This window comes from Schistocerca gregaria, chromosome 5, assembly GCF_023897955.1.
Source record: "Schistocerca gregaria isolate iqSchGreg1 chromosome 5, iqSchGreg1.2, whole genome shotgun sequence".
Classification (NCBI taxonomy): domain Eukaryota; kingdom Metazoa; phylum Arthropoda; class Insecta; order Orthoptera; family Acrididae; genus Schistocerca; species Schistocerca gregaria.
The window spans coordinates 485,392,423-485,418,000 of record NC_064924.1 but is presented as its reverse complement, the minus strand read 5'-3'; the positions used below and the strand labels follow the sequence as shown (position 1 = coordinate 485,418,000).

Below are 25,578 nucleotides of genomic sequence, written 5' to 3'. Positions count from 1 at the left end.
TTACAGAGCATGCGCTGCCGTCCCTGGTGATTACAAACCACACTAAAAATCATGTCCCGGCTTTTGCACTGTCCCAGGCACCATCATGAATCGTGGGGACTTCGATGTAATTATTGTCTTTGAATAAAAGTGTCATTTCTGTTCGTCTCATTGCGTATTTCTTTCAGTCACCTTCTCTATTGCACTGTACCAATTCCTTCTATGTGTGCTTCAAGTTTCATCGAGCTATTTTACTTCGTAGTTGTGACATGTCACGTGAAACACATTTTTGTTCTTAAGTTTTCCATGTCACTGTACATTCCATTACTTCTATCTACTTCGTTAAGTGTTGCTGAAATGCTAATCATTTGCGTATCCAAGCATATGGTTCCCTTCATATCATTTTGAAATTTGTTGACTCCAGTCCCCATGCTACAGCAGTTTTTATAGCTAGAAGCGTAAACAAAAAAAAAAAAATCTCTCCCATACGGACAATACACGTCTTGACTGTAGGAAGATACAAACACGACTTAGACAAAATTTCCAGTTGGTGTGATAAATGACAACCATCCCTAAATGTGGAGAAATATAAGTTAATGCGGATGAGTAGGAATGTCAAACCTGTAATGTGGTTCACCTGTAAAGGACGCCACATATAGAACGCTGGGGGGAACTATTCCTGGGTACTGCTCGAGTGTTTTGGATCCGTACAAGGTCGGACTGAAGGAAGACATTGAAGCAATTCAGAGGCGGGCTGCTAGATTTGTTACCGGTATGTTCGAACAAGACGTAAGTGTGTGGTGAGCAGGTAGCCCAAGGACGGAAAAGATTCGGCGTAATTTAATTCAAAATTCGGCAATGGCGAGGACGGAGCGATTGTTGCACTCTCAGTTCAAAAAACGAAAGCGGGAATGCCGACAGACAAAAGATGGTAAAACTTCGTGCATCTACAGAAAGAACGATTTGTGAAACATGCATCAGCTACCATCGGTATACCTTGACAAACGAACTTGCCGAGAAAACTCAGATTTTACTAAGACAGTCGAAGGCTTCTATTCAGTCACTCGTCGACCAGTCTGTTGAGACAGTAAAAAAAAAAAGCAAAAGGGAAGCCGAAGTTTTCAATTTCGCGTTTAAAAAGCATTCAAGTAAGACCATCATACAGACATACCATCCCTTGATTGTTGCAATGACTCCGTTGTGGAGGACATAGAAACATACTTACACAGAGAGTACTCTTCTGCCTCGGCCCCTTAAGAGGACTTGACTTGCTGAAAAGTAATGCCTCCGAATTTTTTATTCTGTTCTCAATTTCGGTTGAGGTATTACATGTTATGCATATTACAAGGGCGAATTTCCCACGCTACTGGCGCAAGTTGCAACCCTCTGCCGCTAGAGGGCTCCGAATTGTGGCATGTAATAGAAAGCCTGTATAGGGAGTGGCCAATCGGCCCAGGGCTGCCATGTTTTTACCAGATTGCGCACGGAATGTGCAATTAGATAGCGACACAAGCAGAAAACTAGCCAATTCACGAGTAAAAAAAGGCATTTGTTTGATGCATGAGATCTTCTAGCTTAATACTCGGTACATGATTAAAACAAATGCCATTCGTCTATGTTTATATAGGCCTAATGAATTTGTGAGCAAATGGAAGCATCGTGAAGCAGTGTGTACGTCTGCTGAATTTCAACAGCTGTATTTGATAAAGCTAGAAACATTGACAACTGATTAATAAGAAAAAGAAATTTCATTTAATGTATCTCAGAGTACATGATAATATTTCAGATTTTTCCGTGCGGATATTCATTGCTGAAATTGGTAAACTTTTGTCTCTTTTCGTCCCCACATAATGCAATTTAAGTGTGTGTCGATCTCATAACATTTTCTTATGCTGGCAAAACACGTCATTCTGTACACTCTATACCACAGAAAATCGGAAAAATATCAGTACTTAGACAGCCTACTCTACTGAAACAGCAGAAAGTAATTCAAAATAGGTAACTGAATATCCACACAATAATTATAATTCACAGGAATGTGAATAGCCTACAGAACCAGGTGCGAGTCGCCAGGCGGACGTATATAGACCTGGGGTTCTGTATACATGTTAAAACACATCGTGTAGCATGAACTGTCATTCAGCAACCATTAAAAGTCTTGCAAATAACGTTTAAAAAAAAGGCTGCTTTGAGCAGGATTCGAACTTACAACCTTCGCATTACCAACTGGAAACACTAACACTGTGTTACAAGACCACATTCATTGTGTACTTGTGTTCATTCACTTTTTCTTTCATGGAGAGGGTGGATCAGTAACAAGGTTATTCTGTAATTTTTAAATGTTTTATAGGCATTATAAGCATATAGAAAGAAATTGATTGTTCGATACACAAAGAAACCAAACAAGCTTTCTAACAGTGACAACCAGTGAGTAAAACACATGTAACACAGGAATATCTCATGACTGAAAGAGTTCCTTGTACTTACCAACAGAACTAAAAAAATCCGCAATACTAATTCCAAACTAAACACAAACATTCTGATCTCTACAAATTGTATGTACAACAATTGACATACCTTACAATTAGTAACTAAATGATGGAGGAGGCTTGCTTGTTTAACCAGCTTGTTATGTTGTATCTATAAAGAGGTATAAGATGAAGTCTTCCTTCATACTGTATCCATATAATAAAGTGTATTGTCGCATAGGCTCCAACTGACCTTACAACTCAAGTTTTAAAAGGCATGTCACTAAGGAAACATATTGGAAATAACTTAACATTATAGGAAAAGCAAAATTGTAAATAGTTCATAAGATAACCAGTCTCAGCTCTGGAAGTTGATGCTCACAATGGAATTGGCGTTAGAAGCGTTGAATAGAACCAACAGTACAGAACCACACACAAGTATCTATTTATACTCGTACAAAGTCAGCGTCAGTTTGGTAAAAACATGGCGTCCTTGGCTCTCAGCCAGTCAGCGACGCTATCAGTATTGGCCACTCTTTCCCTTTATATAGGCTCTCTAGCATGTAACAGGGCGGTGTGTAACTATGTCGGTCAGTAGGAAACGGCGTGCTGTATTCGAGTTTGTAACCGCAGAGAACATGCAGCAATCCCTCCTTCAGTATGAGAACGCCAGACCACACACGAGCGCAGCGACAACTGCAGCAGAGTGAGGTCTTGGGTTCACTGTCGCCGATCATCCACCATATAGTCCAAGCTTGGCTCCATCCACTTTTCGTCTGATTCTAAATCTTAAAGAACACATTCGAGGACTTCACTTTGATAGTGATGCAGCTGTGCAAGGAGAGGAGCGGTTGGGGCTCCATCAGCAAAGTCATACATTCTGCAGCTTGGCCCCATCCACTTTTCGTCTGATTCTAAATCTTAAAGAACACATTCGAGGACTTCACTTTGATAGTGATGCAGCTGTGCAAGGAGAGGCGCGGTTGGGATTCCATCAACAAAGTCATACATTCTGCAGTGATGCTATCAACAAACTGGTCTCTCGTTGGAAGAAATATGTTCATTGCCAGTGACTATGTCGAGAAGTAAATACGTAGACATCAACGATAAAGGTGCTAAATGCTAAACAAGTTATGTTTTATTTAAGAAACTTTAACAGTTTTTACATGAAAGACTGGGAGGCGCTACTTTTCAGCATGCCCTCTTAATTAGCTTGCATTTATCGCAATTTTCTCGCCCAGCGTGAAGCCCCAAGTGAATGGAAAAAAAAGGTAGGTGATTCCTATGGGTAAGAAATGTAAAAGAACGGACCCACAAAATTACTGACCAGTGTCCTTGACACCAGTTTGCTGCAGCGTTCTAGAACATATTCTGAGTTCGAATAGAATAAATTTCCTAGAGACCGAAAAGCTTCACCAATCAGCACGATTTTAGAAAGCATCGCTCGTGCAAAACTTAGCAAGCTTTTTTCTCGTACGATATCCCGCCGACCTTGCGTGATGGGTAACACGCAGATTCCATATTCCTAGGCTCCCGGAAAGCACTTGACTCACACTCACTGCAGGCTGTTGGCGAAGGTGCGAGCATTCGGAATAGGTTCCCAGATATGTGAATGGCTCAAAGACTTCTTCAGTAATAGAACGCAGCACGTTGTCCTGGAGAGGCAAGGATATCGTAAGGAGTGCCACATGGAACTGTGACACGACGGTAATCCCAAAAGTAAGGTCTCCTATTTTTTTTTTTTTTTTTTTTTTTTTTTATAAGTACTGAACTCTGTGTGGCAGTTGGTCACACTGTTATGAAGAGCGTTTCACGCACTGTGTGTAAACATGCGCACGCCGCGCTGGGGCGCTGTCTTGGCTTGGCAGCCGTTGAGAATGGAGCGCCCGTTGGATGTTACTGCCAAGAGCGAGTTGCGCGCAGTTATTCTGTTTTTGAACGCAACGACCACTGCGCCGATTAAAATCCATCGCCAATTGACGGATGTGTATGGTGAGTCGTGCATGGATGTCAAAAATGTTCGTAAGTGGTGTAGAGAGTTTGCAGCTGGTCGTACCGAAATTCACGACGAACAAAGGAGCGGGAGACCGTCAGTTTCTGAGGAGACAGTGTTGAAGGTTGAGCAAAGCATGCGTGAAGATCGGCGGGTCACCCTGGATGATCTCTGCTCGTTGCTTCCTGAGGTTTCCCGAAGCACCGCTCACAGAATTTTAACGGAAACATTGAAAGGTGTGCGCAAGATGGGTGCCATGCATACTGACTGATCACCATGTGCGGCAACGAGTTGATCCTTCCCGCGCATTTCTTCTCCGCCTTGCAGCGGAACAGGACAACTTTCTCGAATCAATTGTCACGGGTGACGAAACTGGGCATACCACTTTACACCTGACATCAAGCAACTATCACGCCAGTGGCGGTTCCTTCTTCGCTAAAGCCGCGGAAATTCAAACAAACACAGTCTGCCGGTAACATCATGACAACCGTTTTTGGGGATTGGAAAGGGGTATTGTTGGTCGACTTTATGCCCACTGGGACGCTGACAGGTACTGTGAAACTCTGAAAAAACTCAAACGGGCGATTCAGAACTGGAGAAGAAGAATGTTGAGCAAGGGCGTACACAATCTTCATGACAACGCTCACCCACACATCGCTAGGCAAACCGCTTGCACCCCTCGTTGTTTCGCGTGGCACTACCACAACACAGGCCTACATTGATGTTTAAGCACCTTCTTCCTTCCCACTATTGAAGAGTAATTTGGGGATGGCGAATGCATCTTTTAACACTATCGAGTACCTGTTCATAATGCATGGCCTGTGGTGGAGCTATTGCATGACTGGCCTGCACAGATTCCTGACCTGAATCGTAAAGAACAACTTTGGGATGTTTTGGAACGCCGACTTCATGCCAGGCCTCACCGTCTGACATCGATACTGCTCCTCATTGCAGCACTCTGTGAAGAATAAGCTGCCATTCCCCAACAAACCTTCCAGCACCTGACTGAATGTATGCCTTCAAGAGTGGAAGCTGTCTTCAAGGCTAAGGGTGGGCCAACACCATATTGAATTCCAGCATTACCGATGGAGGGCTCCACGAACTTGTAAGTTATTTTCAGCCAGATATCCGGACACTTTTGATCACATAGTGTAAGTAGAATATATGAAAAGCCATGACACATACAGGCAGACTAAAAGGAAATTGTACCAAAGCCAGGATTCGAACCTGGGTCTCAGGCTCACTAGGTAGATGCATCAACCACTACACCACCCTGGCAGAAAAGCTTTTCACAACTTCATGGACAACCCTTGCATGCCTTCCTCCTCAGTCCACATTCCCAGTCATGGCTCAGACCACATGGTATTCCCCTAAACCTGAACAGAATTGTAGAGGCTCTCTAACTGCACCTAGGCCTTGGTTTCAAGCAGGATCCCCTGTTTTGTTCGATTCTGAGGTGCTATTCCAATACATAGCACAAATAAGACTTCAGTGGAGTTCCATTATGACCTGGTTCCATATGTAATTACCAGCATTTCAACTGGAACACCTGACCATGTGGTTTCAAATTTCTGAGCTAATTTTACAAAGTCAGAGCATTGTGGAAGATATGCCTAAATCTGTGGCTTTACTGAACAACATTGCAAATTATGCTCATGTAATCAGTGACAGTCGAGGCCCTATTACAGTGCCTTTGTAATACACTTGAACAACAGTTGTGTTAGGTCATTTAAGAGGAGCAGGTTGGCAGCAGTACACCTTCACTGCTTCACCCAACCTTACACCACACTGCATACCTTGGTCCATCTGTTCACTCAGATTACCTTATCTATTTCAGTCCATTTTGATTATGCAGGAGCATGATTCGATTGAAATTAAATTATGTTTGGGTGACAGATCCTATAAAATTCTGCAACTGTGACCGGGATCAGAAGCATGGTACAATTTTGCACCCCACTCCAATTTGTCTGCCATACGGGGATTGCGGCAGCTACACAGGGACACCAAACCCTGAGTGATCACAAACACAACTGACAGCACCTGACTGGGGTTCCCTAACCCACTGTCAGCTGCCGTAACTATGCCTATGGTAAACAACAGCAGCACACACTGGCAAGAGAGCATAACTGTAAACATGCTGGTTCCATACTCACTTTGGCGAGAAAGCACGAAACCATGCAGATATCCAAACTCTATAAGTGATTCACAAGATGCACTCTCGATCGCAACAAGCAGTGCAGTCACCTAAGGATTGGGACATGCAACCAAACAGTTTGACACAGCTGCAGGAGTGGATGCAAGGCTGTACATGCCGGACTATGGCTCTAACAGACAATTTATTGTGGACACCAGCTCCACAGTGAGCGCCATACCTGGACCTACAACAGAACAGGCTGAAGTAATATAATCAGTTCCTCTAGAAAACAGCTTTCGGTAATTATAAAGATTTCTTGAAGTTATACATTTCTATGGAAGACAGTTTGCAAAATCTGTGGCAATACAGGTCCTGCTTACAGATGCACTCAGGGGGAAAACACAAACATGGCAAACAGTCTCTCACTGGACGAACGAAATGCAACAAACATTTGAGAACATCAAACTCTACCTGCAGGGTGCCAGGGATGCCAGTGACATGGCAATTGGTGTGGTTCTCCAGCAACTGGTCACTGGACAACAGCAACTGTTGTGGTTCTTTTCACATAAGCTTACTCATTCACGATGCAAATGGTCTGCATTCAACTGAGACCACCTAGCTGTGTATGAAGCTTTGCAGTACTTCAGAGTGGATGTGGACAGCACACCATTCACAGTTGACACTGATGACCACTCGTAGAAGCTATATGTCACCCGGTTAAAGACTGTCCTTTGAGGCGTTTCTACCAACTCAATTATGTCGGCCAGTTCACCACTGATGTCCAACACATCAAGGGTGCCGAAAACTTAGTGGCAGATTATCTGTCATACATCAATGCACTATGTACAAACATTATCTATGAAGTCCTCACTTCAGCACAAGGAAAAGAATCCACAAATCTGTGAGCTTCTGCAAAAGTAATCAACCTGCCTGAAGTTTTGATGCCACACTCTTCATGGTTCTGAGAAACAAATGTGATGCAACATGTCACAAGGTAGAATCAACCCATTACTTCCACTTCCAATGCAGAAATACATCATTGACAATTTCCACTACTTATCACACTTGGGAATTCGATCTTATATCAAACTAGTCACTGATAGAGATGGGGGACACGCTCCTGAACTGATTCATAGAGCTGAATCTTTCAAAGCAGTGAACAATCAGTGATTCAGAAAAAAAGAACGGTAGCTCCCAAACATTTCCCACAGCAGAGAAAGAGAGAGAGAGAGAGAGAGAGAGAGAGAGAGAGAGAGAGAGTGTCGGAGCAGATCAGCGAGGCCTCTGTTGGTCAGAGCACACTGCACGCCACACAACACATCCAGCGCCAGCCTTGCCCTGTTTCTGCCTTGGCTGCCTGCATTGTGCAGTGCCCCATTGGATTTTGTGTTTCACATATGCCGTGCCGCCTCTGTGCTTCCTCTGCCGCGTGCAGTGTCTGGCGCATCTTAACTTAGCATCGCACTCCGTCGGCGATCGTTTCAGTCGCACGTCCTGCCCTCTGGGCAGTTGAGGCGAGCAACAGGACCGACAGCCTCTTAGCGGAGAACGTAAGAACTAATTGCAACAACCTGCTCGCAAGAGAACGGACGATTTGTCTCGAAGCGGGTGACTGGTGGTCGTTCACCGCTCCCCCCACCCTCGGAACTCGCCCGCTCAACGCTCACCCCACCGTTCTCGACTCTAGCCAGAGCGTTGAGCAAAGCAACTCAGGTGTCACTCTGGTCTCTGCGGTCTAAGCTCACACAGTAACACAGCTCGCGGCTCGACTTGCTTGACTCAGCGCCTCTGCATCTTATTGTAGTACGGATTTTGCGATTTTAGGCATCTTTGGAAGGAAACGTTCGCTTTAAAAATATATGGCTTGTGATGTATTTGTATGAGGTTAATGAAATTTTAATACATTATAGCCAAATATATTGTTAATGTAAATCTCAAGTTACAACATTTTCCAATCACCCAAAAAAAAGTCCTTATTATTTTCGTAAACTAACTTTTTCTTATCACAGGATAAATATATAACAGAAATCGGGGGTTCGTTTTGAAGGTCTCTTTCATGATTGTAAGAAGCTGTAACCATTGCGACCATATAGTGGGGTATACGTTATCAGCATGTTATCGTTATCAGCATGCTATTTTAGCTTTGTAGCCATTATCACGTGCAAAGGTGAAATATTTATTGCACATCTGACATGTCTGAACGATCGTTGTCACAATATTACAATCATTCAGACATGTCAGATATTTTATGACTATTTCACCTTTGACCATGATAATGGCTGCAAAGCCAAAACCATGATAGTGCAAAATAAATCAATAATCAAAAACTTTGTCATAGCATGGAAATTTCAATAAACAATACAAAATCCTAACTCATTATCTGTGTTACTTCAAAATAGGATCAAATAAGATCAAAATACCGGAATAGTACTGGAATAAGCCAAGTGGAAAGGGCAATGTGCCTTCCATTAATTTTCTATTGTGAATGAGTGGTGAGTCATGAAAAAGAGCTAGTTCATTTCAGGGAGTGAACAGTTCTGATCTGATCTCTGAAAAGAACAGTTTTGCCCATCTCTGGTCACTGATCGTTTTCTTTGGGCAGATGTGAAACACAACTGTGAATAGTGGACACTGGCTTGAAAAGAATGCTAGCACTGCAAAATGGGGCGCCATGGCAGCCCTACACGCATACAGTACAACATTACCGCAGGTAGAATGCGGCATGTACATCTATTTCTAGTAGGCCTGCTCCCATTGTCCGGTGACAGTAGGTACCTACTTTCCAAAACAGACTGTGTAACATGATGGGTCGAAACAATACCTCTACCAGAGACCACAGTGAGGGCTTTCATGCACATGTCCGGCCACCATTACCACAGACCCGGGCCTACAGTTTGAGTCGGCCCTGTTCTCCGAGCTGTACAATCTTTGTGGGGTTACACATTACCACACCAACTTACACCCCCTGCAGAGCCACAGACTGGTAGAGTGGTGGCACCACCCACACCTTAAAAGCAGCACTCAAGTGCCACACGGTCAATGAACAGAATCCCTGCCCTGGCTGCTACTGGTTGTGCATTCGGCTTTTAAAGAAGACCTGCAGGCATCTGTACAGCAAGCCACTGAACCTCCCAGATGAGTTCCTTGAACCTGCAGCTCTTGGTCCCAAACCAGTTAACAGACCTCGTCAGGTAAGTGAAAGAGCACATCTTGTACATTAGGGTGCCACAGCCAGAGCCTCAAGGATCTCCCAAGATCTTCATACACAAGGCCCTAGCAAACTGCCATTTGTCATGCTGTGCCATGACACCATACCATACTCCAGCCCCCGCAAGATCCTGTGGAGGGGATGCAACACCTTTGATATACTTCAGAAATATTTCGCCTTGACAAGCCCACAACAATTTCAGCTCACAGACTCGAGCACGCCGAGGTCGTACACAACACTGCTCATGCTCAGGACACCCACCCTGCAAAATTGGCTGCAAATTACACCTGCAGGTGAACACCCCATGCTGACCGGAGTCACTGCAAGTGACGCCTCCCGCTGGTCCTTCTCCTCCTGCATCAGATGCCACACTGCAGTACTGTTACAGTCGCACCTGTTGACTGTTAGCTCACATTTATCGCGAATCTCTTGCCCAACATAAAGTCCCGAGCGACTGGAGAAAAGCGCAGGTGACGCCTGTATATAAGAAGGGTAGAAGGACGGATCCTCAAAATTACAGAGCAATATCCTTAACATCGGTTTGTTGCAGGATTCTTGAACATATTCCCAGTTCGAATATAATGAATTTCTTTGAGACAGAGAAGTTGCTGTCCATGCATCAGCACGGCTTTAGAAGGCATCTCTCCTGCGTAACGCAACTCGCCCATTTTTCACATGATATCTTGTGAACCATGGATGAAGGGTATCAGATGGATGCCATATTCCTTGACTTCCAGAAAGCGTTTGACTCGGTACCCCACTGCAGACTTCTAACTAAGGTAGGAGCATATGGGATTGGTTCCCAAGTATGTGAGTGGCTCGAAGACTTCTTAAGTAATAGAACCCAGTACGTTGTCCTCGATGGTGAGTGTTCATCTGAGGTGAGGGTATCATCTGGAGTGCCCCAGGGAAGTGTGGTAGGTCTGCTGTAATTTTCTATCTACATAAATGATCTTTTGGATAGGGTGGATAGCAATGTGCGGCTGTTTGCTGATGATGCTGTGATGTACGGGAAGGTGTCATCATTGAGTGACTGTAGGAGGATACAAGATGACTTGGACAGGATTTGTGATTGGTGTAAAGAATGGCAGCTAACTCTAACTACAGATAAATGTAAATTAATGCAGATGAATAGGGAAAAGAATCCTGTAATGTTTGAATACTCCATTAGTAGTGTAGCACTTGACACAGTCATGTCGATTAAATACTTGGGCGTAACATTGCAGATCGATGTGAAGTGGGATGAGCATGTAATGGCAGTTGTGGGGAAGGCGGATAGTCGTCTTCGGCTCATTGGTAGAATTTTGGGAAAATGTGGTTTATCTGTAAAGGAGACTGCTCATAAAATACTAATACAACCTATTCTTGAGTACTGCTCGAGCGTTTGGGATCCCTATCAGGTCGGATTGAGGGAGGACATAGAACCAATTCAGAGGCTGGCTGCTAGATTTGTTACTGGTAGGTTTGATCATCACGCAGGTGTTACAGAAATGCTTCAGGAACTCGGGTGGGAGTCTCTGGAGGAAAGGAGGCATTCTCTTCATGAATTGCTACTGAGGAAATGTAGAGAACCAGCATTTGAGGCTGACTGCAGTACAATTTTACTGCCGCCAACTTACATTTCGTGGAAAGACCACAAAGATAAGATAATAGATATTAGGGCTCGTACAGAGGCATATAGGCAGTCATTTTTCCCTCATTCTGTTTGGGGTGGAACAGGGAGAGGTACCCTCCGCCACGCATCGTATGGTGGATTGCAGAGTATGTATGTAGATGTAGGCTAACACCTCACCTCAATGACTACATTGTCAGCTAAGAGAAGATGTTTCACCACCTCCCCCAGCGTCCTGCACTACAAGACGGTGGACTGTGTGGGAACTTTACCCATCAGAGATGTGAAATATGTAATAGACAATAATAATATTTTTGTTATTTGGTGAACTGTTCTCTCTTTGTATCAGTTAGTCCATATGTCAAGTTCCATGTTGGATGGATGTAATTTCAAGTGTACTCAAGTTATTAATAAAGCAAGTATATCAGAAACCAGTGCATTAGAGTGTCATCCAGTACACTTCCCACACAAGAGTCTAAATGAATGATGTGAGTTCTTCATGAAATAAAATCTTGCTAATAACAGACATGCAATGTTTCAGTTTGTCAGATCAGCTGACACTCATTGAATAACACAGTCTTGAGTCACTCAGACCACATAATATCTGCGCACTTTTCAGAAGAGATATGAAAATTTTTTGCCCCTTGGTTTAACACTACAAGGAGACTACAGTCGCTTGTTAACCTTATCAAGAAGCTTGCAGAGATTTTTACAATGTACACTCCTGGAAATGGAAAAAAGAAGACATTGACACCGGTGTGTCAGACCCACCATACTTGCTCCGGACACTGCGAGAGGGCTGTACAAGCAATGATCACACGCACGGCACGGCGGACACACCAGGAACCGCGGTGTTGGCCGTCGAATGGCGCTAGCTGCGCAGCATTTGTGCACCGCCGCCGTCAGTGTCAGCCAGTTTGCCGTGGCATACGGAGCTCCATCGCAGTCTTTAACACTGGTAGCATGCCGCGACAGCGTGGACGTGAACCGTATGTGCAGTTGACTGACTTTGAGCGAGGGCATATAGTGGGAATGCGGGAGGCCGGGTGGACGTACCGGCGAATTGCTCAACACGTGGGGCGTGAGGTCTCCACAGTACATCGATGTTGCCGCCAGTGGTCGGCGGAAGGTGCACGTGCCCGTCGACCTGGGACCGGACCGCAGCGACGCACGGATGCATGCCAAGACCGTAGGATCCTACGCAGTGCTGTAGGGGACCACACCGCCACTTCCCAGCAAATTAGGGACACTGTTGCTCCTGGGGTATCGGCGAGGACCATTCGCAACTGTCTCCATGAAGCTGGGCTACGGTCCCACACACCGTTAGGCCGTCTTCCGCTCATGCCCCAACATCGTGTAGCCCGCCTCCAGTGGTGTCGCGACAGGCGTGAATGGAGGGACAAATGGAGACGTGTCGTCTTCAGCGATGAGAGTCGCTTCTGCCTTGGTGCCAATGATGGTCGTCTGCGTGTTTGGCGCTGTGCAGGTGAGCGCTACAATCAGGACTGCATACGACCGAGGCACACAGGGCCAACACCCGGCGTCATGGTGTGGGCAGCGATCTCCTACACTGGTCGTACACCTCTGGTGATCGTTGAGGGGACACTGAATAGTGCACGGTACATCCAAACCGTCATCGAACCCATCGTTCTACCATTCCTAGACCGGCTAGGGAACTTGCTGTTCCAAAAGGACAATGCACGTCCGCATGTATCCCGTGCCACTCAACGTGCTCTAGAAGGTGTAAGTCAACTACCCTGGCCAGCAAGATCTCCGGATCTGCCCCCATTGAGCATGTTTGGGACTGGATGAAGAATCGTCTCACGCGGTCTGCACGTCCAGCACAAACGCTGGTCCAACTGAGGCGCCAGGTGGAAATGGCATGGCAAGCCGTTTCACAGGACTACATCCAGCATCTCTACGACCGTCTCCATGGGAGAATAGTAGCCTGCATTGCTGCGAAAGGTGGATATACACTGTACTAGTGCCGACATTGTGCATGCTCTGTTGCCTGTGTCTATGTGCCTGTGGTTCTGTCAGTGTGATCATGTGATGTATCTGACCCCAGGAATTTGTAAATAAAGTTTCCCCTTCCTGGGACAATGAATTCACGGTGTTCTTATTTCAATTTCCAGGAGTGTATTTTGAGAAACTTCCCTCCCTCCGATTTTGTGTGCTGAAGGTTACATAGCCTATGTTCACCAACGTATTACAATACTTCATACAACATTCAAACTGTAGCATATGCAACAATATTTCAACACAAGATTGACTATGGAAATATTTATAGGGGACGGAACCTTGTGGTTGGGATAGCATTTTGAAAATGCCAGACTAATTACAAGGATGTTGCAAATGCTACGAGCATGAGAAAAAGCTACTCTGATTGTTGTGAGAATGATATCGCAGAGGAATAAATTTATTTGAGGACTGAAGGAAGTCATACCCTGACCAGAATATTCCACTGAAACCTTCTGTGCCTTGGTTTTACTGGATTAATAATGAGGGATGAGGCTATTTTTAAGCACAAACTTCAGGCATGCACTTTGCAGTGGTTTCCAGAATAGGCATGTACGAGGACCATTTGGAAAGTTCATGCTAAAATAAAAACCATTTACATGTTTGGGGCAAACCTTTTTTTTTTTATTTTTCAACATAGTCTCCTTTCAGACTTATGCACTTTGTCCAATGCTGTTCTAATTTGTTGATCCCTTCTGAATAATAGAAATTTCTGCAAAATAGCTGTTAGTTGCTGCAATCACCTCCTTCTTTGAATAAAATCTTTGTCCTGCGAGCCATTTCTTCAAATTAGGGAACAAATAGTAGTCCGAGGGAGCCAAGTCTGGAGAATATGGGAGATGTGAAATGAGGTGGAATCCTGTTTCCATTAATTTTGTGACCACAACTGCTGAGATGTGTGCTGCTGCATTATTGCGATGGAAAAGGACTTTTTTGCGGTCCAGTCACCGGCATTTTTGTTGCAGCTCGGTTTTCAAACGGTAACGATGAATAATATGCACCTGTATTAGGTTTACTGTTTTCGAGATAGCAGATGAGGATTATCCCTTGCAAATCCCAAAAGACACTTGCCATAACCTTTCCAGCCAAAGGAATGGTCCTCGCCGTTTTGGTGCAGATTCTCCCTTGGTAACCCATTGTTTTAGATTGTTGTTTGGTCTCAGGAGTATAGTAAAGTATCCATGTTTCGTCCACATTGACGATACGATGCTTAAAGTCCTGCGGATTCTTCCTGAACAACTGAAAACCATCCTTGCAACACTTCACTTGATTCCGTTTTTGGTCAAGCGTGAGCAATCGCGGAACCTATCTTGCGGATAGCTTTCTCATATCCAAATGTGTATGTGTAATAAGTACCCATTCATTTGATTTACCCACAGCACTATCAATCTCACACTCCTTAACTCTTCTGTCGTCCATCACTACATCATGGATTTTGTCAATGATTTCTGGAGTCGTAACCTCTGCAGGGCATACAGAACGTTCAGCATCACTTGTGCCCATTTGGCCACTCCAAAAATTTTGATACCACTTATAAACTGTTCTGATTGAAGGTGCAGAGTCACCGTAATGTTTATCAAGCTTCTCTTTAGTCTTGAGGTTTTTTTCCTTTCATAAAGTAATGTGTGATCACCACACGAAATTCTTTTTCGTCCATTTTTTGACAGTCACTCGACTTCCTTGATTCACACAAATGCCAAACAGCAAAGAAATAGACCAATATGGCTGAAACTATGGCTGAAACTTGGTGTGTGTTCTTTCCAAAGATGCTACTAACAAAACATGACCTCGATATGCACCAGTGTTGCCATCTCTCGCACTTTGCAGGGACTTTTCAAACGCCTCTCGTAGTGCTGTTAGGAGCGGAGTGTAAGAAAGGAGCGGGAGCAGTAGGAGATTTCCAGGGAGACGTGTATTTACATGTGATCAGTATGGTCATTATGAGTGAGAAAAGTCTGGAAGACATGGGTGTGGGACAGGTGACCATTGCAGTCTGGTCCCTTTAACCCCCACAAACCAAGACATGGGTGTGAATTCGAACTTACTGAGAAAACATAAATTTATGTATTTCATAAATCATTTTTTGGATAAATTTAATTTCTTACCAATAAATGCAATGTTAGTAATCAACTGTCTGGTTCCAGTATTTCTTTTGCAACTGCCTCATAGTTACCACGTTTCTTGACTTTGCATTTACAATCCTATTAAAAGCAGAATAGACCATTCTTTTCACATTTATCTTCCTTTGTTTCCTCATCCCTCTTTTTCCCTTGCAAACATCTTCCACTCCTATCATTAGCTTCCACGAACCACTTCTTTATGTAATTCTGTTACAGATGACAAATTCTTCTATCGTGACAAGAGGAACAATGCTGTACTGTTTGATTTGCTCAGTAGAAGACATCAAATAATGACAGCAAACCGATCCTTGGTAAGATGTAAAATTTCTGTTGCTTAATGTCTCTGTGATATTTGCTTCTGTAACTGTGAATAGCATATTTGAGAATTTACTTCCATGTATCCATTTATTTAAAAGTCAACATTGAACACATTAGTTTTCTTGCTTGAGCTAATTTTTTTTTACTGACATGTTTCCTAGACAGTGAGGCATCCATTCATTGTAGATTCAGTTAATAATTGTTCTGGCTTCAGCCTGTGTAGTTATACAGTCATTCATTCATTCATTCATTCATCATCTTTTGTAGAGCCAGTGAAAAAGGAGAATTCTCAGGGATGTGAAATGAGTCAAGATATACAAAAGACAAGCAACTCATAGGAAATTAATCTGCATACTCTCTTTCTATCTGACTGTCACTATACTCCTGCAACATTATTTCTGCTTATTCCAGCTACAATTAGCTAGTAAATTAGGAGGAAGGATACTACATGAAGAAGAAAGCTGTTTATTTCTTAGTTATATTAAATAGTTGCTGTTTATGTTCTACTGGTAGGCCTACCTCAATATTTACTTTGTTAGTATTCTTGAACAAAAAAGTTACGTACAAGGACTGTTCAAAAAATTCCTGAACTTTGTCCACAAATTTTTTCTATGCTTATCTTTTACTTATTGTGCATGGTCTTCTTCAAAACACTCTCCTCCACAATTGATACTCCGCTCCCAACACTTTTTCCACTTCCAGAAGCAGTCTTGGTACTCCTCTTGCTGGACTATGTGAAGCACTGTCTCCAAATGTTCTTTTATCTCATCCGTCATTGCAAATCTTCAGCCTTTCAATGGGGTTTTCAACTTTGGAAATGATTCTCCTAAGGAACATCTTGTTCTCATTTGTATGATCCAAAAGCTTTTCTAAGATTGTGAAGTTGAGGTCTTTCTGGTATTCTAGTCTTGACTCATGAACCGTGGGATGAATTTGGTGGCAGCATAATGCATTCCAAGATGCAGTGTCAGGATTTCAGGACGTGATCCAACTGAAATGTTACATTCTTTGGAAATCTCTCAGACAGCCTGCCTTTGATTGGCATATATAATTTTGTTGATGTTCCTGACATGAGTATTATTGGTAGATATCAAATGTCATCGTGAACAAGGCTCATTGTTAACTTCTGCCTGGCCATTTTTAAACCATGTGAACAATTCATAACACTGAGTACAGCTTAAGCACTCATCACTGTAGGTTTCCTGAATCATTTGGTGTGTCTCTGTAAAGATTTTCTTGAGTTTCATGCAAAATATGATACAAACGTATTGCTCCTCTAACTCTGCCATCTCGAAATTTGCAAACTGTGTGACATGCGTTCTACTCAATACAGCACTGATCAATATCGAACAAACATTCAACAATGAAACTTCTGGTTGTTAAATCAGATTAAGCACAGGTGTATGCAGGTAGCCAACTGCATTTCGCTCCAACACACCATTGGCAGAAAATTATGAATGTTCTGGAACTTTTTGAACAGACTTCGTACATCTTGTTGGGATGTGGTAACTGAATGTTACTATCACTGAAGCCTGTACATCCACAGTAGCGGAAAACAAAATTCCTACTACTGTTTTCTGTAAGGTGGCAGTATATTCATGCTAACAAATAACTAAACTTAAACTGCCATGACAGGCAAACTAGAACATAAATGTAACAACATAGTTTAAAAGCATAAATATCACTTATTAACAATGAATATTTACTACAAACATATTTTACTTTCTTAATAGTTAGATGTGTGGCATTAGAGTTCTATACCTAACACAATTATTTAATTTAAATAATTCTGCTGTCTCTTGGTAGTCTATGATGTAATAGCTATGCTCTGCTATTGCTCTGTAGAACTTCGTAATTCTCTGTAGAAGAGACAAAAGGTAATAACCTCAGAATGGAACTGTTAGAACTGTGCTCTGTGGTGTAATTGTAGGAAGTGTGGCAAAGCTGCTAAAGAACTGTGGTGAGTGTCAGCAGTGCATCGGCTTTTATTCCTTTTGGTGGAAGGATCTTTGTGTGCAGTCATATTTCTGGGAAGTAAAGTAGTCCATGGTTAACATCACTGTCCGTGGTAGCTGGTGACACCATTAGCAAATGGATGTGATGCACTAATGGATGTGCTGTGGAAGCCAAAGATAGCCCTGGTTGGTGAAAGACACCTGGTGGCTGCTGCTTGGAATTGAGGAGGTGACTGACAAGTTATTTGCATGTGTGTTGGCCATCACTCATGGTATTTCAGTGTACGTGTTTGAACTATTTGCACACCACCTATGTAACAACATTAAAAATACACTATTTTACTACTTGTAATGCAGCTTAATAATGAAGACTGCTGCTTGGCTTGTAGATAACAGGAGTTTTCAGTCATTAAATATAGATAATCAGAAAATGTTTGGAATTATCCTAGACAGTTGAGATGAATGAAAAACTGATGTGGTACCATCAAATGCATGAATTAACCAAAAAGCTCTATTCTGGCTACATTACACTAAGCTTTCACTGTGCTGATTTGCAAGCAGAGTTACTAGCAGACTTTTTGTACTTTTAAACATGATTGCCCTGTATCATGATTTTCTAAAGTACTGCTAGCTGAAAAATTATTTATAATATGGAAGCATGAAATAAGAATATAAGGTGAAGATGAGCACCAGACATTTTGCAAAAGCCTGTTCAGCTTCCTTGGGATTCTTACATTTACTCCTAAAGTTAGTAATAGCGAATACACTGTTCAAAGAAGAGGAAGAATACTTGGGAATAGCTTACAGAGATAGCAAGGTTCCAGCTTGATTACATCTACATCAAACAGATACCCCCAGATCAAAAATTTGATTGTAAAGGGTACACAGCAACAAATGTAGACTCATACCACAATTTAGTGATCATGAAGAGTAGGCTGAAGTTTAAAAGAATTGTCTAGAATCATTGGGGAAAGAAATGGGATACTGAAGTACTGAGGAATAATGAGATACATTTGAATTTCTTGAATGCTATAATGAATAACACAATAGGCATTTCAGGTGAGGAGGAATGAACATCTCTGTAAATCACAGAAGCTGAAAAGACAAATATAGGTACAAAGAAGGAAATCACGAAGAATCCTTGTGTAACAGTGGAAATACTTGAATTTACTGATGAAAGAAGGAAGTGCAAAAACCTTCAGGGAAAGACAGGAATCTAACAATATAAGTCACATAGGAATGAAATAAATAGGAGGAGCAGGGAAGCCAAAAAGAAGTGGCTGCATGAGAAATGGGAAGAAATTGTATGAGGAATGGTCACCAGAAGAACTGATTCAGCACATATAAAATGCAAAACAGCTTTTAGTGAAGTTAAAAGCAAAGGTGTCAATATTAAGAGTGCAAGAGGAATTCTGCTGCTAAACACAGAGGAGAGGGAATATAGGTGAAGAGAGTACATTGGAGGCATCTATGAGAATAAGGAACTGGTGATCTGATATAACAAGAAATTGCACTCAGAATGGAAAACATATGGTATACAGTGTTATTAGGGTCACAGTTAGACACCACTTTGGAAAACGTGCAATTAAATAAGCTGGCAGGTATGACTAACATTCCTTTTGAATTATCATTAGGCAAGTGTCAACTAAACAACTATTGAAGCTGGTTTTCAGAATCTATCAGATCAGAAACATATCACCAGACTTCCAGAAAAATTCTTTAATGCAATCCCTATGATAGGAGGAGTGTTTAAGTGTGTGAACTATTGAATGATACTTTTAACAACTTATAAAATGCAGAGGAATATGAAATAAAACTGAGGATCTTTTAGAGGACAACTATTTTCTCTTTAAGAAGAGGAAAGGCACCAGAGAGACAGTTCCAACATTGCAGCTGATAATGGAACAACGACTTAAGAAAATCAAGATGCTCCCATAAGATTAATTGGCCTAGGGAAAGTGTTTGACAATGTAAATTGGAGAAGAAATCACTCTATCTGAATACTGTTGCAATAGGTTAATCACAATCTGTATTCTAATGTTATAAATAATTACTTCTCATTTCCATTATCATCTACCATTACTGTTTTGTATTTTGCTTCTAGATTTCAACACTGACAGATCCTGAGTACAGACTTTCACCTGATCTGAAATACATTCTCATAATGTACAATGTGTCACGTGTAAGTACCTGATCAAGTTAAGTTTTGGTATATCGGAATAGTTTCTACCTTTTTTCCATTGATCAGTCGATCAGTTGATTAATCACATTTGAAACTTCATCACAGATTAAAACTCTGCACTGGACCAGTACTCAAACCTTTAGCAGTAAAGCACTCTAATGACTGAACCTCCAAACTGATCATGCTCCCTGTGTCAGTTCCCATATTTTTGCATGTTACCTCCCACACTTTTCTAGCGACACACAATCTTACATCTCTAACTATGAACCCCTCTCCACCTCCCACACTTTCTCCTTTCTATTCCTGTTTGCACCCACTAAATCTACCTCATCCAGTTACATCTGCCATTCCCCTTCTTTACGCTTATCTGCCCTCAAACCTGCTACCCATAGTAATATACATATATTTATTAATGATTAGTTATTCTTTACTTTGACCCTTGTGGCTTCTCTCCAACTTTAGTGTCTTTTCGCCTTCCACTATCATCGTCTTCCCCAGATTTCATCACGTTTTTTTCCACATGTGCATCCATTTCATCCTTTTCACACGTATTTGGGAGTATTTTTGCGTATTTTTTCAGACGTAATTCTACTTTTTTATGTAATTTTTCGCATTTTTTGCACCACCATGGATCCTTGCTCCTTCAGTGTGCGTCAATACAGGAAAGTTTCCTTATCCGTAGCCAGATACCAGTTCCACATATTGTTCCTGCGTTGTTGCTTGGCTCATGAAACGCTCTCTAATGGCCTTACCATCAAATTACCTATCTCTGGTTGCCAACCCTCCTTCCACAGTGACCTCCACCTGTTCAGATACCTCCAGTCCGTAGCCCTCACCAACATAGTCCTGCAAAACCACATCAACCAAGCCCAATCCTCCTTGCAGTACCTTCTCTCCATCCGCAAAATTCTCCTGCTATGTAATCCCAAATTCCTGTAACACATAACACACATTGAAACTCTTGCCCTACAGGAACTTGAGCAACATGCAAAATGCCACCTCAAAAAGCTCTCGATCCTGCTCACTCCCTACTCCCATCTTGGAGTTCCACTGCCCACCACTTCTGCAACAACCTCCAAAACTCCCCCACGCCCCCTCATAACTGACAGACCCTGTCTCGAAGACCTACTACACTTACCCCACCCTCCAAAACTCCCTCTCACCACCTCACAGATCCCAGAACCTAAACAGACCTGCAACACAGTTATGAACCTTTCCTCCAGAAGTCTTAAACCCACAGAAATATCTGTCCTCTACAAAGGCCTCGCCTTTTGCCCCACTCCCAAATTCAACCATGCTAGAATAGTTTAAAGACCTTCTCTCCTTCTCCTGGTAACTACAGTGGAAACACTTTTTCATCATCAACCCGACCAATCAGACTCAACCAAAGACCAATACTGAACCTTGCCTAACCTCAGTTCACTCCTCCATCCAGCTGTGATCCTCCCCCCCCCCCCCCCCACTGCCTCCAAATTCCCCCCCCCGTTAACTATCCAAAATTTCTTAACCTCGAACCTTGCCTACCATCATTCCCCAAATAACTCAACATGCAAACTAACCTTACATCCACAGAAAGAACCACAGACCACCATCTAAAAACTGATCCCGACATTATAATCCTACCTGCAGACAAAGGCTCCACCACCGTTGTTTTGAACTGCAAGGATTACGTGGCAAAAGGGCTCCGTCAGCTGTCAGATACTTCCACCTACAAACCATGCCACAGTGATCCCATTCCAGTAACCCAGCAGGATCTCCAGTCACTTCTCAAATCCTTAGGCCCATCCCAGAACCTCTCCCCAGAGCCCATCTCTATACTTACCCCTACGTCTCCCCGCACTCACACCTTCTATATGCTTCCTAAAGTCAATAAGCCCAACCACCCAGGATACCACATTGTGGCCAGTTACTGTGCCCCCACTGAGAGAATCTCTGCTCTCATAAACCAACACCTTCAATCTATTACCCAGAACCTATCCTCCTATATAAAAGATACCAACTATCTCCTCGATCGACTCTCCACAGTTCCTGTCCCTTTACCACACGGTGCCCTGCTCATCACTGTTGATGCCACCTCCCTGTACACTAACATTCCTAATGCCCGTGGCCTTACTGCTATTGAACACTACCTTTCCAAACACCCTAGGGATTCTAAACCAACAACCTTCTTCCTAGTCTCCATGACCAAATGTATCTTCACCCACAATTACTTCTCCTTTGAAGGCATTACCTACAAACAAATCCGCAATATGGCAATGGGCAATGGCAATGGGCAAGCGTATGGTACCATCCTATGCTAACCTATTCATGGGCCATCTAGAGGAATCCTTCCTACAAACCCAGAATCCTAAACCCCTCACCTGGTTCAGATTCATTGATGACATTTTTGCTATCTGGATTGAAGGTGAGGACACCTTATTCAAATTCCTCCAGAACCTCAACAACTTCTCCCCCATTTGCTTCACCTGGTCCTATTCAACCCAACAAGCCACCTTCCTAGATACTGACCTCCACCTCTGAAATGGCTACACCAGTACTGTCCATATCAAACCTACTAACCACCAGCAACACCTCCACTTCAACAGCTGCCTCCCATTCCGTACCAAGAAGTCCCTTCTGTACAGCCTAGCCACCCGGGGTCGTTGCATCTGCAGTGACGAGCAGTCCCTCTCAAAATATACCGAGGGTCTCACTGAAGCATTCACTGACCATAATTATCCTCCTGTCCTTGTACAAAAACAAATCTCCCGTGCCTTATCTGTCCAGTCTCCCACCACCTCCCAAAGTCCCACAGTCGGGCCACAGAGGAGCATTCCCCTCATAACTCAGAACCATCTGGGACTGGAGCAACTGAATTACATTCTCTGCCAGGGGTTTTGATTACCTCTCATTGTGCCCTGAAATGAAAAATGTTCTGCCCACTATCCTTCCCACCCCTCCTACCATAGTATTCTGCTGTCCACCGAACCTACACAATGTACTCGTCCATCCTTACACAACCCCTGCTCCCAATCCCTTACCTCATGGCTCATACCCCTGTAATAGGCCTGGATGCAAGATCTGTCCCATACATCCTCCTACCACCACCTACTCCAGTACGGTTACTAACATCACCGATCCCATCAAAGGCAGGGCTACCTGTGAAACCCATCATGTGATTAACAAGCTACGCTGCAACCACTGTGCTGCATTCTATGTAGGCATGACAACCAACAAGCTATCTTTCTGCATGAATGGCCAGCGACAAACTGTGGCCAGAAAACAAGTGGACCACCCTGTTGCTTAACACGCTGCCAAACATGATATCCCTCATCTCAGTGACTGAGCTTTTCTGGATTGTGCAGGTGGGAACTTTCCCTGCAATACATCCTATGTCCCTGCAACCCTCCTGGCCTTAACCTTCATTAGTCACTGACCTCGCCCATCCAGTCCCCTCCCTGTTCCCATTCCAGCACTACACAGCCATCATTTCACTGGCCGACCCAGTCTTTTAATTTCTTTTTATTTCTCTCCTTACCGCTACTTAACCCCTTCCCCCTCTGCATCTTCTCTCCTGCTCTCTGTCTAAACTGCAACACTTCACTGCTCATCACTCCCACCATACTATCTCTCCCCCCCCCCCCCCCCCCCCACGCCAGCCTCCTCCTTGCCTCCACCCAGTCGTTACTCCCATCATGCACTGGAGCAGCTGCTCACAGTGGGGTTTCAGTTCTCTGAGACTGCAGACGTGTGGGAAAATTGCGTATGCATGAGTGTGTGTGCGCGCATATGTGTATGTGTGTCTATTGCTGACAAAGGCCTTAATGGCTGAAAGCTGTAATTGTGTGAATCTTTTCGTTGTGCCTATCACGATTCAGCATCTCCGCTACATAATACATATGATTATAATACTTGTAGTGTAAGCCGATTGTAGTGTAAGTTATTTAACAATATATGTGTAGCTTTATTTCTTCTATACTACTGTCAGTTTTATCTTTGTTATCAATTATTAACACCTGACTTTATCAAAAGTTTTAGTCTTTACCCTCCATCAAATTTATATTGATATTTTGTGTCCCAGTTTATTTTTGTTTATTCCTCTTATCAAATGGTCACTCTGAAAAGTTTGAAAATGAGTCAGTTCTTTGTAAGGAAGTGCATTGTTAAGATGCTGAACTTCTATTTGAACTCATGTTCATGGTATCCTTTAACAATAGTCATACAAATGCCATAATGGTATCTTAGAAAGGGCATGGACAATATCTGTCTCTGCCACTCACTGTCTAAGCTGGTGCTTTCTTTCTAATGACCTGTATTTTAATATACACTTCAGAAAGATGTTTCAAAATCTCTTATGCAGATCAAGTCAAAGAATAAATACACACCACACACTTTTTTTTAGTTACTACCATGTATACACTGAGACAAGTGTAATTTTACTTAGTCTCAATGTGGAGCAGTCAAACTTTACTGCCCAGAGGTGATAGTAACCATGTTTGCATATGAACTGTGCATATATGTATGTGTGTGTATTTTTCTACCTCCAAAGGAGGACTCTGCATAATATCTTATAATATCTAACGTTTGACTTTCCACTCAATGTCTAGCTATATATGCTGATAATATTCTTCTCAGATTTCCTATATCATTTTAATTGCTGTCATCTCAAAATCACGTTCATGATGGAGGTTGAAAGGAATGACAAGCTTCTGTTTCTAGATGTCTTATTTACAGAAAGGATCTTGGGACACTGGGACACGGTGTTTATCGGAAGCCGATGTACACATACTACTACTTGCATGCATTGAGCTGTCATCCATTGTTTCAATGCACAAGGATGCTGTGGACTTTGGCAAGATGAGCTTACGCCATTTCAATGCAGAAAGCTTGACACAAGAACTAGATCATCTTAAAGTTGTGTTCAAGCAGCACAGCTATACAAACAGATCCATCATGCTTCCCAGTTTGGACATTCACAGGAACCATTAGAAGATACATGTAAATTGGTGGCTTTCCTGCCTATTTCATGTTGTTTTACATAATTTTAGTAAGATTTTTCTATTAATTTTGTAAATAGCACAGCTATACAAACAGATCCATCATGCTTCCCAGTTTGGACATTCACAGGAACCATTAGAAGATACATGTAAATTGGTGGCTTTCCTGCCTATTTCATGTTGTTTTACATAATTTTAGCAAGATTTCTCTATTTATTTTGTAAATTAAAAACTATCCTGTATTTGTATGATTGCTCTGTTTTTCATATCATGTTTGTATTGGATAGTTGTCCCATGGCTGTGATTTGTCATTTACTTGAACTTTTTCAACAGCTGTTTGATGAATCTGTCCAGGAGTATCATTTGGTACTTGGCTGCTAACGTTGATTCCTCCTTCGATGAGTCCACCTTGAAAATCAACACCATAGTCTTCAACCTTTTCCAATATCTATGCTAAGTTGAAACAGTTTCTTTGTATTGTTCACTTGGCCATTTTAATGAAGCAAAAGTTAGCCAAACAATATTTTTTATTTGTATTTTCACAAATCAGTGATCCTCACTTTATCTTCCTTTTTCTGATTCAGGGAGACTGCATGCCTTATGATCTCTGCCAT

General features: G+C 42.7%; 1 protein-coding gene across 1 annotated transcript in view; it reads left to right on the top strand.

Annotated features, from left to right (window-relative positions):
• The window catches only part of LOC126272123 (venom dipeptidyl peptidase 4-like), a 298,015-nt gene that overhangs the window by 175,101 nt on the left and 97,336 nt on the right, over positions 1–25,578 (top strand). Inside the window, exons 3-4 of the mRNA XM_049974723.1 lie at positions 15,750–15,844; positions 19,911–19,988. Coding sequence (XP_049830680.1) covers positions 15,750–15,844; positions 19,911–19,988 — 173 coding nt within the window. The remainder of the gene's footprint in view (positions 1–15,749; positions 15,845–19,910; positions 19,989–25,578) is intronic.